Raw genomic sequence first — 13,656 nt, forward strand, 5'->3', positions numbered from 1 at the left:
TGCACTTTTTAATACTACAAGCTATGATATTTAATGTAATAAGTTTATTTCTTCAGTGTAGAATTATGTCTGATTTTAAGCTTGTTGTAAAAGCTATAAAATTATGCCAGTGAAACCATTAATAAACTTTTGAGATTACTGATGTGTCACTGAATTTAACAATAGCTGCTTCTACTGAAATATGAAGGAATGTGACATGTATGCAGAGAGAGACACTGGAAACATGACACATGATGATGCAGTTTTTAAATCTTTTATTTGACTATTTGTATCTTGCAGCTTAACTTTGCCAAGTGTAAAGCACTTTGAATTGCACATGATTTGTTTGAGAACATACCAAATGGCCTTAATAAAGATTCATTTACTGTATGATTGACTGGCCCATTCTTGTACAAAGAAAAATTAGAGGAGGTTGATAAACTATATTCAAACAGAAACTGTGAAATTGAAATTTAATTGTGGTGACATTGACATAGTTAAACCTGTTTTAATCAGCGCTGAATATTAAAAATATTTGAACAGTTGGGTCATTCATATCCACAGAGATTTATTACACAAACTCAAGCAGCTACTACAAATCACTTTTAGGAAACCTGGCTCTGTATGCTCCCTGTCCTCTGCCAAATGACAGGAAGTATTTCTGCTGAATATATTAAACCATGTGGCAGATGAGCCAAAAACGTGAAATGTATAAAAATGAGAGTTAAACACATCAGTTATGTGAAAATACCTCCAGTGGAATGATGAACTTTCTTGTTGCCTGTGAAGTGGGCAGTTTTTGTCAACAACTAAATCAGCTTTACAAGGCTAGTGTAAGGTAGGGTAGGTCTGCCCCCTACTGGCCAAAAACTGATAAGCTTAGCTTTAAAATTGAACTATTTAAATGTACTTCTGGTCAGAAAGATAACTTCTTATACACATATCTGTATATCACAAAAAGGTCAATCCTCCTTGTGTTTCATTAGATTACTGAATCTATTTTTAAAATCGTAGATATCTAGCTAACTAGCTATTGAAATAGCTATTGTCTCTGCAGCCTTTAAAAAATATCTGCAATACTGAAGCTATATAGTTCAAAAACTGGAGTTGCATAACTATGATATAGGCCCATATTTGGTCGAAGAGTAACTGAGGCTAAATAATGCTGGGCATCTGTGATCATGTGGCAATTCTCAGGGCTTGATGGTGACAGATGCCTGGCCGTAGACCTGCCGGAGTGCAGGACAGTCCAGAGTAGCAATCACCCTGCTTGTGCCAGCCCTCTCTGGGGTGAAATACTCGGTCCAGGTCAGAGAAGAGCCTCCTGTTATCAGACTGAGAAAAGACAGTCAAACTCATCAGAAATACTGAATCAAGAAGCAGTAGTCTATGCAATACCTGTTTTTTTTTTTTTTTTCCTTCTGCTCCCATCTGGAGGCTATAAAATCTCTTATCTGGAGCAGATGTAATGGCAGGTGGTTAAACTGTTTTCTGTGGAAATATTTTATGCACATTGTACTCACCTGTAATACCGGGACTTTGGCGCCATCATCCCCGGTCCTTCCATGCGAATGTAGACACCTTCAAGGCTGAAACTGAAGGGGTTCGTAAACTCCACAGACACTATCATCTCTTCATTCACTTTGCCTCCACTAGACACCTGAAGCACACACATCAAAATGTAAGCCAAACCCCCAAAATTGACCTTCGTTTATGATGAACGGTTCCCTGCTAGTGCATCAAACAACTAATGAAAACAAAGTAAACTGACTGCCTGAGTGCAATCAGGTTTAGCATTTAATATGACATAGGAAGCATACTGGAGAGGTGATTCCAATTAATTAAACACGGAGAAAGATTTGTAGGAATCATTTCAGACCCTGACGATTAGCTTGGGGTTCTGCAGGGTGACGACTTTCATCGCAGTGATGATTTGACCGGTCTCTCTGATCTTCCCCGTAACAATAAAGTGGAGGTTAGCCTGTTCCACCAGACGCTTCATGTAGCTCTTTGACTCCACCACCACCAGCTCTCTCACATCTGTGAAATACCACAAACATTTCTACTCTGATGTGCGTTTATTTTTTAAATCAAATTTAGAACATCACACACTAAAAAACTCCCATGAAGACAGACATAACTGAATATAACTCAAAGTGACACTGAAATAGCTCTATAAGTTTGGTAATCAGTGCTTTTATGACTTTTGTGTCTCTTCATCTCCATGCCTTCCATCTTACTCACTTGCTTTGGGGTCAATTGTCACTCTGGGGGTCAGGAACAGGAACTCGGTGCCGGTGACTCCAGTGTAATACACCACACTCCCGCTGATGTAGGCATCCACGGTGCGCTGCTGGTCACTGTTGTTTATGAACTCAATGTTCATCTCAAAGTTGGTGCCCACACCAATCTCCAGGTTGGGCAGGACCACATCCACGTCAGCCACAGGAGGGCTGGACTTTTCCCGTTTGCAGCCATACTCCTCTGCTTTTTCCAGGACGGTCCGCTCCTCGGTGGTGCCTGGAGTGGATGTTTGCAACATATTAATGTGTTTGTACATCAACGTGTAACAAAAACTAACAGAATAAAGTCTGACATCAGCTCTTTTTTCTTTGCTTTTCTTTTTGAAAATGGGTTAGGCTCAAAATCATCTAATCCCTCCAGGGGTTGTGATAAATGAAGCAGTGGGAGTATTTCAGTCCAAAGTACCAACTGCCGATAAAACCGAGCCAGAATGATGCCAAATGGAGCTGTTTCCCAGAAGAAAAGCACCCAAATTCACATCCTAAGAACCACACTGCCTAATCTGGCACCCATACTGGAGCATATGGTGCCAAACAGCATTGAAGAGTGCCAACAATGAGCTTTCCTCCTGATTGAATTTACCACCTGCCATTTCGGGTACAAATGAAAAATAAAAGGACTTAAACACTGCCTTAGAGACTGGCAGGGCAAGATAATTCATCATAGTAAAAACGAAGCCACACAGCATGTTTCTGCTCAAGTGTTTCCATTTTCTTTTCTTTTTTTCATTATGACATTATTTCAAGGTGACTGCATTCATTTATTCAGGTTTGTTCATTTTTAAACTACTCTTCTTACATTTACAGTTCTTTCTGAGCTCAGGCTCCAGCAGACAAAATGGTTCTGCTGCTTCCTGAAACACTGACACTTGTGTTCGATGTAGTCCCTGACCTTCAGAGAATTTGTATTGATCTGTGATGTCACGGCGGGTCACATTTCCTGGAGATTTGGTCAAAATCAGGCGGCCTACATGAGTCCGGTTCACCTTAACTGGCGCCATTGTTCCGTCTTTACTCCGGGAATAAAAAACCACATCACTGTTAATCTGTAGGCGGAAAGAAAGAGGCATTGTTTAGAAAAAAAATATTGGCTCCAATCTGACATTAAATCATCTGGTTGTTGTCCACAAAACATGGCAACAAGTGAGTGACATTGTCAGTAAATCTAGAAAGTGAAAGGAAGCTTTTGCAGGAACCAATATTCACCTCGGCAAACACAAAGGCAGCATCAAATGGGAAGCAGATCTGTCCATGCTTGATGGCCTGGACTGATGCAGGTCCACATCTGTACATGCCTTTATGGATAATGGATGAAGAAAGGAAATAATCAGTCCAATCTGACTAAAAGGACAGAAAACAAATGCCTTTTGTACTGTTCTGATCTAACCCTACAATAATTGATATGACTGAGGGAGGAACTTATAATAGCACAGAACCCTCTGTTATTAATTTTTCCCTAATATTTACTTACCATCACTGGTCTCCTGTGGTGTTGCATCCACAACTTGCCAGCCTCCAAAGCCAGCAGGGAGGTCTGGTCTGGACATGTAGCACTCGTTCCAGCAGTGATAGTTCCTGAAAAAAAAAAACAAGGGTAACTTTAAAATCCATCCATCCATCCATCCATCCATCCATCCACTTCCGCTTATCCTTTTTTGTGTCACAGGAGCGCTGGAGCCTATCCCAGCTGTCATAGGGTGAGAGGCAGGCTACATCCTGTACAGGTCACCAGTCTGTCGCAGGGCTAACACAGAGAGACAAACAACCATTCACACCTATGGACAATTCAGAATCACCAATTGACCTGACCTCACTAACTGCATGCCTTTAGACTGTGGGATGAAACCGGAGTACCCAGAGAGAACATGCAAACATGCAAACACTCATGTAGGCCAAGACAAGCCAAAACACAAATGTCAGGATTTTTGTTTAATGAAGCAGTAAATGCATATTTTAGTACCAGATAGAGTCCCTGGTTCTGTTTCGATCGATCCTGCCATTTTCATCCAGGATTATATCGGTCTTCAGGTTTCCATCGTTGTCATGAGCTGAGAAGTAGTTGGTGACGACCCGGGACGGGATGCCCAAGCAGCGCAGGACTGAAACACGGAGGCAGAACTTACAGTCAAATGAAAAACAAGGGCAGGAGGCAAGAGCTACAAAGTGGAGACAGTATGTAAAAGGTGGATGCAACCACTGTGACATCAGTCATTGCTGAATGGACTCTCCTTCTCAAGCACCAAACTTTGTTTTTTTTTTAACAAACCAGACGTAGCAAGATAGGTTTGGCTCTGACTGAAAATCTGCAGAGCTCTAATTCATTCCTGCTTTGTTGTCTGTTTTACTCTAAATAGGACCATACATTAAAAATAGACATTGTATTAAATAAGATTTGAAACTAGAGATCACGAACTCATGATGGACATTTTTAGTGTGGTCAAAGATCCTCTTTCTTTTTGCAACCAGAGCAGTTACCACCCAGTGGCCATGAGGCCATTTATGTGCCACATATTTTATGTATATCTAACTTATGCTGCATGATTAGTTTATTGGTGCACCCTGATTGCTTTTTCCTTCATGACTTCACATTCTGATCCTTCCTCAACTGTATTATTTTTTTCCACTGACTTCTGAGGCATAAATAAATAAACAAACAAACATCTGTAATGGGTTTGAAATGCATTTCTGAGCTGCTTAGATTCACTGAAGATCTCACAGGTGTTGAAGACCGCAGCGTAAACCCAGCACTGAGCGTAGCAGACGGGCATTTTGCTGCTGGAGTAGGTGAGCAGGATGTCCGTGCTGCCAGTCCAGGAAGTGGGTGCCACTCCGTAGGTGTAGTCACCACTCCAGTTCCCCACCAACACGCCGCCATCATCATCACGGGAGTTCAGCTACAAGGAAAAGGGTCCACATCTAGACATTTATTGCTATGAATAAACACAGCTTAATGGAAAGCTGCTATTATCTTAGAATTTATGAAGAACATTGTTTCTGGTGCTCAAATTTTTTTCTCACCATGGCAGAGGCCACTCTGACAATCTTGATGGGGTCTCCTCTGTTAGTGATGGGCATCTCAGCCCTGTCCATGATATACAGACAGGCATCCAGGATTCCAAAGTTAAACTAGGAAAAAAAAACCCTCTCAGGTCAGTCATGAGTCTTAACTGGTAAATGAGACTTAAAAGATCTCAGCCTGTTTTTCTTCTACCTGTCCATAGTTCCAATCTCTCTCAGCGATGTCGTCATAGGAGCCGTGATAGATAATCCCCATCTCGGTCATCACACACTCCTCCCTCTCACTCTCATCACCCAGAAACACAGCATCCTCTGAGGAAACACAACATACCAGGTACTTAAGAGCATGAAAGCAAGACAAAAGACTCTCTCTCACACACACACACACACACACACACACACACACACACACACACACACACACACACACACACACACACACACACACACACACACACACCTGCCACCCAGGGATTGAAGAGGATGTACAGGTCCCTGCTGCTTTCCCTCCTGGTCCTGCGGATGCCATAAGGTGTCACCACACCAACATACATGTGGTACTTCCCCACAATGCAGTTTGCTGCTGGGGTGATACCCATGGTGACCACATTGCCAAAGGTGTTTATGATGCGGCCTTCCCAGGAGCTCTGACGCTCCTTTGTGGGGAAAACAGGGATGTAGGTGCCCTTGCTGAAATGAGGGCTGGAGCCTGAGGGAACAAGGAACATTAACAGATTTACAGATAACCTTTTATTAAGTATATCATGATGATTTATGCTTAAGTAGATCTGCTTCTATTGTTCGTAAAAGCAATTTTTAAAAAAGCAAAAAGAAAAACCAGTGGTTTCCAATTGAGCAACTGCATGAAGGCCACACTTCCACGCAAAAATGCATCTGACTTCAGTCACAAAGTATATTCACTCCGTTTTGTCTAGTTTGCTCAATGGCAAAAACATGTCTACATGAATGAAATGACAACTCAAAATCTGGAAAATTAGTAAAAATCCTCACCAACAGATGGCCTTTTCAGTATTTCAGGTATGAATTATAATATCCTCCATCTGGGAGTTCTAAAATGTCAGCTATCCTGATGAGAAAGGGAAGGGCTTTTTTGTTGTTGTTCTGAAGCTTATGTGAGAGTTCGATAAGGAAGATCTGTATTCACTCCTCCCGAGTGTTTGGCTGCAAGTTTACTCTTCACGTCACTTCTTCTGCCCACGTTTTTTTAAGCCAATCAGCTTCCACTCTGCTTACTTTAAATCTCATGCTTACCTGTCATTCTCACTTGCACATTTGTGCAACCCACCTCCTCCCCATCTCCAGCTTATCCAAGTCACTCACTGCTCCATCCGAGCCTCCATCTTAAGCTTCACCACTGTCAGTGTCTAGACTCCTGGGGCGCCTGCCTTAATTCCTATCACTGCTGGGAGTCCATTCTGACATGATGGGCCATCAGAGTTTAATCAAGAAATACCTTAATTGAATTCTGTATGTCAATAAATCATGTTCAGTTCCTCCTAATGAGCTCTCCCTATTGAGATAATTGCAGGGTGAAAACTGCACTCATTTGGATATAATATGATGCAAGCACACCTTTATGTAACCTCCCTATAGACAGTAAATACTGCATAAGATATCATATCACCCGTTTTATTTTCAAGATGGAGTTTAAAGGTGCTTATTGTAAAATCTTTTGTATAAAAATAACCAAAGGCCACCCTGTGACAGGCTGGTGGCCTGTACAAGGTGAATCCTGCCCACCTAGCTCTGAATCAACTTTCTAGCATCTTAAGACACCCAACTGATACATGCTGCCCCCTCTAAGTTCTGTAGAGCATTTTTTAAAAAAGTACCTTTTACTTTAAAAATACTTTACAGTTTATTAGCCACCAGATCCAGAAGGACTACATCAGAGTAGATCAGTATGTTCAACTCACCAATGACAAACTCCAAAGCGAACTTATCTTCAGCAGGTTTGTAGGGACGATTGAAGTTGATGTTGACCTGGAACTCTTGCCCTCTGCGCACAATAAGATAATCAGAGTTGTACAGCATGGTGTGATGGTCCATCTTGTTGCTCTCATCTCGCCTCTTCATCATGTCCACATCCAGGATGTCCAGATATTCTGAATGGACAGAGAGACAGAAGCTACAGGGTGCCTGAATTCTCTTCAGAGCCTTCTTTTTCCTGCCACAAGGGGGCAGTGATCACCACAGTTTGGAGTAAAGCAGGTGACAGAGTGACAGAAAATGAAGAGAAAATGAAAATCAGCTCTCTCTCTCTTACTGTGTGTGTGTGTGTGTGTGTGTGTGTGTGTGTGTGTGTGTGTGTGTGTGTGTGTGTGTGTGTGTGTGTGTGTGTGTGTGTGTGTGTGTGTAAAGAAACATTTGTTTTTGTTTTTGTTAGATTATTGCTGATCAGTGCAAATTCACAGATCAATCCAGTGATTTCTTCAAAAGTTGATCATGCGTGTTTGAATACAGTGGGGGCAGACTGAGCTCAGAGTCCTGCAGCAACCTTATCTGAAAACCTTAACTTGGTTATATCTCTGCCCTGATGGTACACTTCAGTGATTCCCCAGTCCTACTCTCTGCACTGGAAATGTCACTCTTATTTTATACTTTGCCTCTTCATACAGAGCCTTTGGATCTTTGTAGTCAACAGTTTCTGTGAAGAAATGATATGTTTGTGGGAACACAGTTTGAATTGTTTTGTCCTCATTAAAAACACAAGTGATGCGTCAATAGGAAAATTTCAATTGACCATTTATTTGGGGGTTGTTTACTGGTGTAATTACAGTCACTGCATTCAGAAATTCCCATCACATCTGGTTATCTGTGTGCGTGCAGCTCTTTACCGGTAATTCAGACGGCAGTGCAGTGACACACAACAGGAAGTGAGCAGAATTTATACCATCTGGACGTCATTCATGTGTCAGTCATTTGTAAAACCTACTGGAAACTGACAGGAAAAGGGCTTTATCTCCTCCAGAGAAGAAACACTGTGTTAAAATAACATTTTCTTCTCTTCCTTTCAAATTTCCTATAAGTAACAGCTTATTGTTAAGAGGAACAGACTTGCCCAGCTGACAAGCTTCTTCCCTTTTGGTTTTCTGGACTTTTTCTCAGTTGAATGCATGCATATTTTCAAACATCATATCCTTTTTTGAAGTTTGAAGCAAAAACACAAACATGTACATAAACACACACGTGCCACAATATTTCTCTTTCACCTGTCAGAGGTGGAAATCCTCTGGGGCCTGGTTGAACAAAGTACTCATACTCAGGGAAGTCGCTTGTCTCAGAGTTGGCACTGTCGGCAGGACCTGCAGCGCGGCCACGGTTTGTCACTTTTGGAGGAGTCCCGGTGGGAATGGGAGGAGCAGGAGAAGGAGTGGGGGTGGTATCTTGATCAGACATGGCAGTGATTGTTCAGGTTGGGTGATTTCTTGCAGGAACTAGGAGGGAAGCAAGGATGTGTAATTATTTCATTGTTGGCAATGATGGTGTCAGATTGAAATATGATGGTGAATTTTAGTTAAAAGCTTTTAAACAGTTCAGTTAAAACTTAGTGTCATCATTCAGTGTTTGGATGACGTACAACAAACGGTGACTCTGGCCACATGTCACAGACTAAATGTATCAAAATATTTATAAAAAACAACAAAAGTATATCAAAGTAAAATGTCCATAAACCAAGTTTCCCGAAGTGCAGGAGTGGAAACTTCCAGTGGTGATCTAGGTTCATGAGAATGTTAACAGCAAATAACAGAGTCCAAGGTTATGCCACGTAAATGGTGATGTGGCTTGTTTCAGAGAGGGTCAGAGGTCAAGTATTTGATGACACCTCGGGTAGATGCTGGTTCTTAAACTAGAATCTAAACCTGAGATCCCGGATCGCCTGAGTAATACAATTAAAGACTGACAGCATTCCAGAAAGCACAAAGCAGCTCCGCTCTGCACAACCATCTTGTTTCAATTATTGATTACAAATATTTTTCTGTGTAGTTCATTTGTTCAGCTCAAATTTTCTAGATAGATAGATAGATAGATTAGGTGATCACATGATAATACTAAACATTTGGGATTGATAAAACCTTTCACACGCCTTCATAAATACTGTGGTGGTTTGAAGTTATCTTTTCTGTCAGATATGCTTCCCATGTGTGTTTGTGGCTTGGATGGAGGGTAGTTTATTGTCACTCCCTTCCTGCACACTCATGGTCAAGAAGGACAATTTTAGTGTTTGATGATTTATTTTTATTTCATAAATATTGTTTTGCTTTTGTGGTTAGAGAATGTGGAACAACATAAAGCATTCATCATGTAACTGAGTTATTCAGTCATGAAATAAAACCACATGGAGTCTGACTTGCTGCCTTCCGTGTTTTTAATACTTGAAAAGATGTTTTGGAATGATTTTTAAGAATATTAATAAACTTGATTTGCATAGCATCCTTAAAAACAGAGTTTATAAAGTGCTTTGACAGACGGATGGAGCCAAATACTCAACAGGTAAATTAAACAAAATTAAAGTCATTAAACAAACAAACAAAATAACAAGTTGCTATGTAGACAATGGTTAGTAATGAATATCAAAGAAAGACTGAAAGCAGGCAACATACTGTAGATAATAGATGTGAAGGATGATTAAAAAAATCAGATCAGAGCTACACCATGAGGAGATTTTAAAATGGGGGATGGGGTCATTATTAATAGTACTGTAGTACAAGAGACTGTAAGTTATACAGCATCAGTAGTGGAAGTATTTTATTCTCAAATGTTTTAAATGTAGCTGAGTACTTTTATTATTGTGGTATTTGTGCACACAAATATATATATATATATATATATATATATATTTATATATATATATATATATATATATATATATATATATATATATATTTTTATATATATTTATATTTATTCTGGTTCTTCCAGTTTATTTGCATATTTTATATTTGTATATTCATGCTATATTTCACTAAGGCAGTCGCATCTGCCACTGGCTGGTAAATGGTTGGTGGTTGAGTGTGTGTGTGTGTGTGTGTGTGTGAGTGTGCGTGTGTGTGTGTGTGTGTGTGTGTGTGTGTGTGTGTGTGTGTGTGTGTGTGTGTGTGTGTGTGTGTGTGTGTGTGTGTGTGTGTGTGTGGCCAGACGACATGAGGGTTGTGACATAAGCGAGATGCCACTGTTGTAAAGAGATCATTTATTGTCTTTACTCCAATGTTAATCCACACGTAGAGGCCTCTTCTAGATGTTAATAGTAAACAGTGTGGAGTCCTAAAAGACAAAGCCACACTCTCACCTCAGTGTTTTCAAATTGCGGTTGTCTCTGTGGTAATGGGTCTGCATGTTCAACTGACTTGGCAGTTTGAGCCAACCCATGAAAGTTTCCTGCTTTAGCAGTGCAGTCATTCTTACTACAGGTACCAGAACTTTGAAACAAAAATTAACAGAGCAGTGGATTAACAGAGCCTGGCTGTTTAATCAATAATCTCACTAGATGAAATAAAGCAAAATATCATCACGATTTCCATGCGTTTGTCATAGCAAGTCTATTTTCTACAAGTTAAGAGCAAATAGGTTAGAAGGGTGTTGGTCAGGAAGACGCAGCTGCACTCTGCACCCCTGTAGCTCAACCTGTTTGTGGACACGCACTGCATTTGATAATGTAAGCTGTCTGATTACAGTAACTGTTCATCTTTACATCCCCATATATAATTTGTTGTTATTTCCATTTACGGCCACTCATGGTCAGTGTTATATTAGCCAATCACATTTGAGCAGGCTTTTTCTGCATGCAGCCAAATGGTGGATTTGAAGTGTAAAAGCGGGATTTCATTTGCTGAACTGAAATCTCAAACCCAGTGTCTGATGTCAGGTCAGCATTTTATTAGCTTTTTAAAAATGATCTACCTTTATAAAGAATGGATGGTGGACAGATATCCCCTGGCCAAACTGGAAGCTCCCAATAAATTGCCTGAGGTTAAGTCAACAGACTGACTACTGCGATGTCATAAAGCATAAGGAGACAACTTATTAGAGGTTTGTCTCCATGTATAGATAAATGGTCTTCAAATGAATAGAAAGTATAACTGGGTTTGAGTTAGGGTTCACACCCCTCACCCCCTTGAGGCTTTGGCTTGTTTTTGGCCTAATGATGTAACTACTATGGCTAGAAGTCAAGCTTTTAATAAGACTTGAGCAACAGCAAAGAAAAACAGAGGTTTAACTGGGTATGTCTGTTTGACATGTATTTTTTTTATTGAGAATGAAAGGTTCAACCAACATGCCCACTCCAAGAGGTCCTCCCACACTAAGTTTTGCGCTATAATGCATGGAATATTTTAAATTGTGTAGGTTATGTTGAGCTTAATGATACTTTGCATCACTCTGTCTTTCCAAGGCATCCCACAGAGGCAATCTGTGGCACCGGCGGTTCAGGTGAAAACACAGCTCTCACTGTGCTGTATGATGAGTCATGCAGCCAGACCTCTCACCGTGTCCAGCACACACCCCCACATTATACAGCAGTGGGTCTTACTCTCAGCCAGGTGTTTATACCATAGACTCTGTGCCCCCCTACTAGCATCTTATGAAAACAGCACTTGTGTATTTAATGGTTAAATCAGCCTTTCCTATACTTATGTAATCATTATGGCAGTAGCTGCAGGCCTTTCTGCCCAGCAGTGACAGCCCAATCTTCCTGTTGTAAGCAGGGTTTTGGTAGCCCACATCTGGGCTGAAGGGCTGATGTAATTTTTGTCCTGTTTCATGTTTTGTGGATTTAATGAGTCACTGAGTACACCGGCTGTCTTTGTTTACATCCTTTTGGTTTATTCACACCTGAGGCTAAGTTTGAATCCAGCAATTTGATTAGTCAGCACAGTGGTCATTACCTTTTTTCTTCTTCTTTTTTTACATCTAGTGAAATCTGAGCTATTATAAAGCCATATTTAGTACAAAGTAAAAATAAGAGCAAAGAGTAAAAATGCCCATCAAATTAATGTTTTTAATCAAAAAGGACACAAGAAACCTATATCCTATGAGTTAGTGGACTGAAAGGAGTTAAATAAAATCTAATCTGTGAATACTGAAGTGAGGTAGAAGTGTGGCAAAACTGTACTAAAAGCAGTAAACCTGCTTTGTTACTTTATAGCCCTGCTTCTATGTTTGCAGACTACATTAAATTGCTCCATGCATTTTTTTTTATGTGAGACGCTCTGTTTTCACTTTAGATGCTTATTCACTGACAAACACAAAGATGCATTTTTATATCTTTTTCTGGCAATTGCTGACACAGGAAAAACTTAAACCCCCTGCAAAGAGCATCAGACTATAGTCATTTAAACCCTTTTGTTAAACTAAGCCTGGGATGCATTATTTCTTTGTAGAGGCAAACCAGTGCAGTATGAGTATACTTACTCAGCGAACACGTCTTTCACTTAAAGATGTGGAGTTTTTAATTTGCACACTTTTAAATAACTCTGGTCAGGTTTTCACAGTTACTGTGACTACTAACAATGTTCAGGTTATAATGACTTGGTTATTGAATTTAGTTATGGTGACTGAAAATGCAATTCCCACCATCTAACTAAATTAAAATACAACAGAGTGCCTCAGTTAGAGTCCTGAAAGGGCATATAGTGATGTGCAAGAAACTTTGTTAGACTCACTTGGCATCAGACCTGTGATTGCACAACAACAACACAAGTTTTTAAATGACTCACAGCTGCATAAGCAAATAAATTTGCATCTTCACAACATCTGGAAGTCATAAACAAACAATTGTCAAACTGTGAAGGAATTTTAGTGTAGTCAAACAGCTTCACCAAAGCAGAGCTTTTACTTACCAATCGACCTTTGTATGTGCAAAGGGCTCGAAATGTAGAGTGGACACACCTCAGCTGAAGTTGTAGAGAAAAGCTGCTGTTGGTTGGAGTTGGTCTGCTGCTGCTGCTCCGTCCAGGAGTCTTCTGCTCCTCCTTATATACCCACTGAGGGAAGGAAAAGTGTGTGTGTGTGTGTGTGTGTGTGTGTGTGTGTGTGTGTGTGTGTGTGTGTGTGTGTGTGTGTGTGTGTGTGTGTGTGTGTGTGTGTGTGTGTGTGCGTGCGTGCGCGTGTGCGTGCGTGCATGTGTCTGACACACAATGTTTCTGTGGGTGTTACTGTGCTGCCCGACTTGTGAACAGGATGTGGAATGTACCATCTTCATACAAACCCGTAGATGGATGGGGCTCAGACAGAGCTCAAACTTAGTCACTGACTAAGTTTTTGGTTTGAGATATTTGGGGACACACTTTATTAAAATTGCATTTAACTCTTTCTACCCTGGAGGCTGCTGTACTGA

The 13,656-nt window shown here is 40.6% G+C and overlaps 1 protein-coding gene across 1 annotated transcript; it reads right to left on the bottom strand.

Annotated features, from left to right (window-relative positions):
- Window positions 1-237: 237 nt before the first annotated feature.
- On the bottom strand, window positions 238-13,285 carry f13a1b (coagulation factor XIII, A1 polypeptide b). Its single transcript, XM_030753663.1, has 15 exons — window positions 13,160-13,285; window positions 8,534-8,758; window positions 7,238-7,426; window positions 5,761-6,009; window positions 5,494-5,612; window positions 5,301-5,408; window positions 4,999-5,176; window positions 4,243-4,381; window positions 3,754-3,857; window positions 3,489-3,577; window positions 3,175-3,328; window positions 2,224-2,499; window positions 1,859-2,019; window positions 1,503-1,639; window positions 238-1,314 (listed from the first exon to the last, which is right to left on the bottom strand). Exons 2-15 carry the CDS (start codon window positions 8,718-8,720, stop codon window positions 1,173-1,175), a joined length of 2,232 nt encoding a protein of 743 aa, XP_030609523.1. The 5' UTR covers window positions 8,721-8,758; window positions 13,160-13,285; the 3' UTR covers window positions 238-1,172.
- Between the last annotated feature and the right edge of the window lie 371 nt (window positions 13,286-13,656).

Source organism: Archocentrus centrarchus, chromosome 18 (assembly GCF_007364275.1).
Source record: "Archocentrus centrarchus isolate MPI-CPG fArcCen1 chromosome 18, fArcCen1, whole genome shotgun sequence".
Classification (NCBI taxonomy): Eukaryota; Metazoa; Chordata; class Actinopteri; order Cichliformes; family Cichlidae; genus Archocentrus; species Archocentrus centrarchus.

Bases quoted from the DNA above. Each gene is read 5' to 3' on its own strand.
- f13a1b (XM_030753663.1), bottom strand. From the start codon at position 8,720: ATGTCTGATCAAGATACCACCCCCACTCCTTCTCCTGCTCCTCCCATT. The intron at 5,409-5,493 runs GTAGAAGAAAAA...TTTTTTTCCTAG, and splicing joins GAGATTGGAACTATGGACAG to TTTAACTTTGGAATCCTGGA. The intron at 3,329-3,488 runs GTGAATATTGGT...TTCCGCCTACAG, and splicing joins CTGCCTTTGTGTTTGCCGAG to ATTAACAGTGATGTGGTTTT.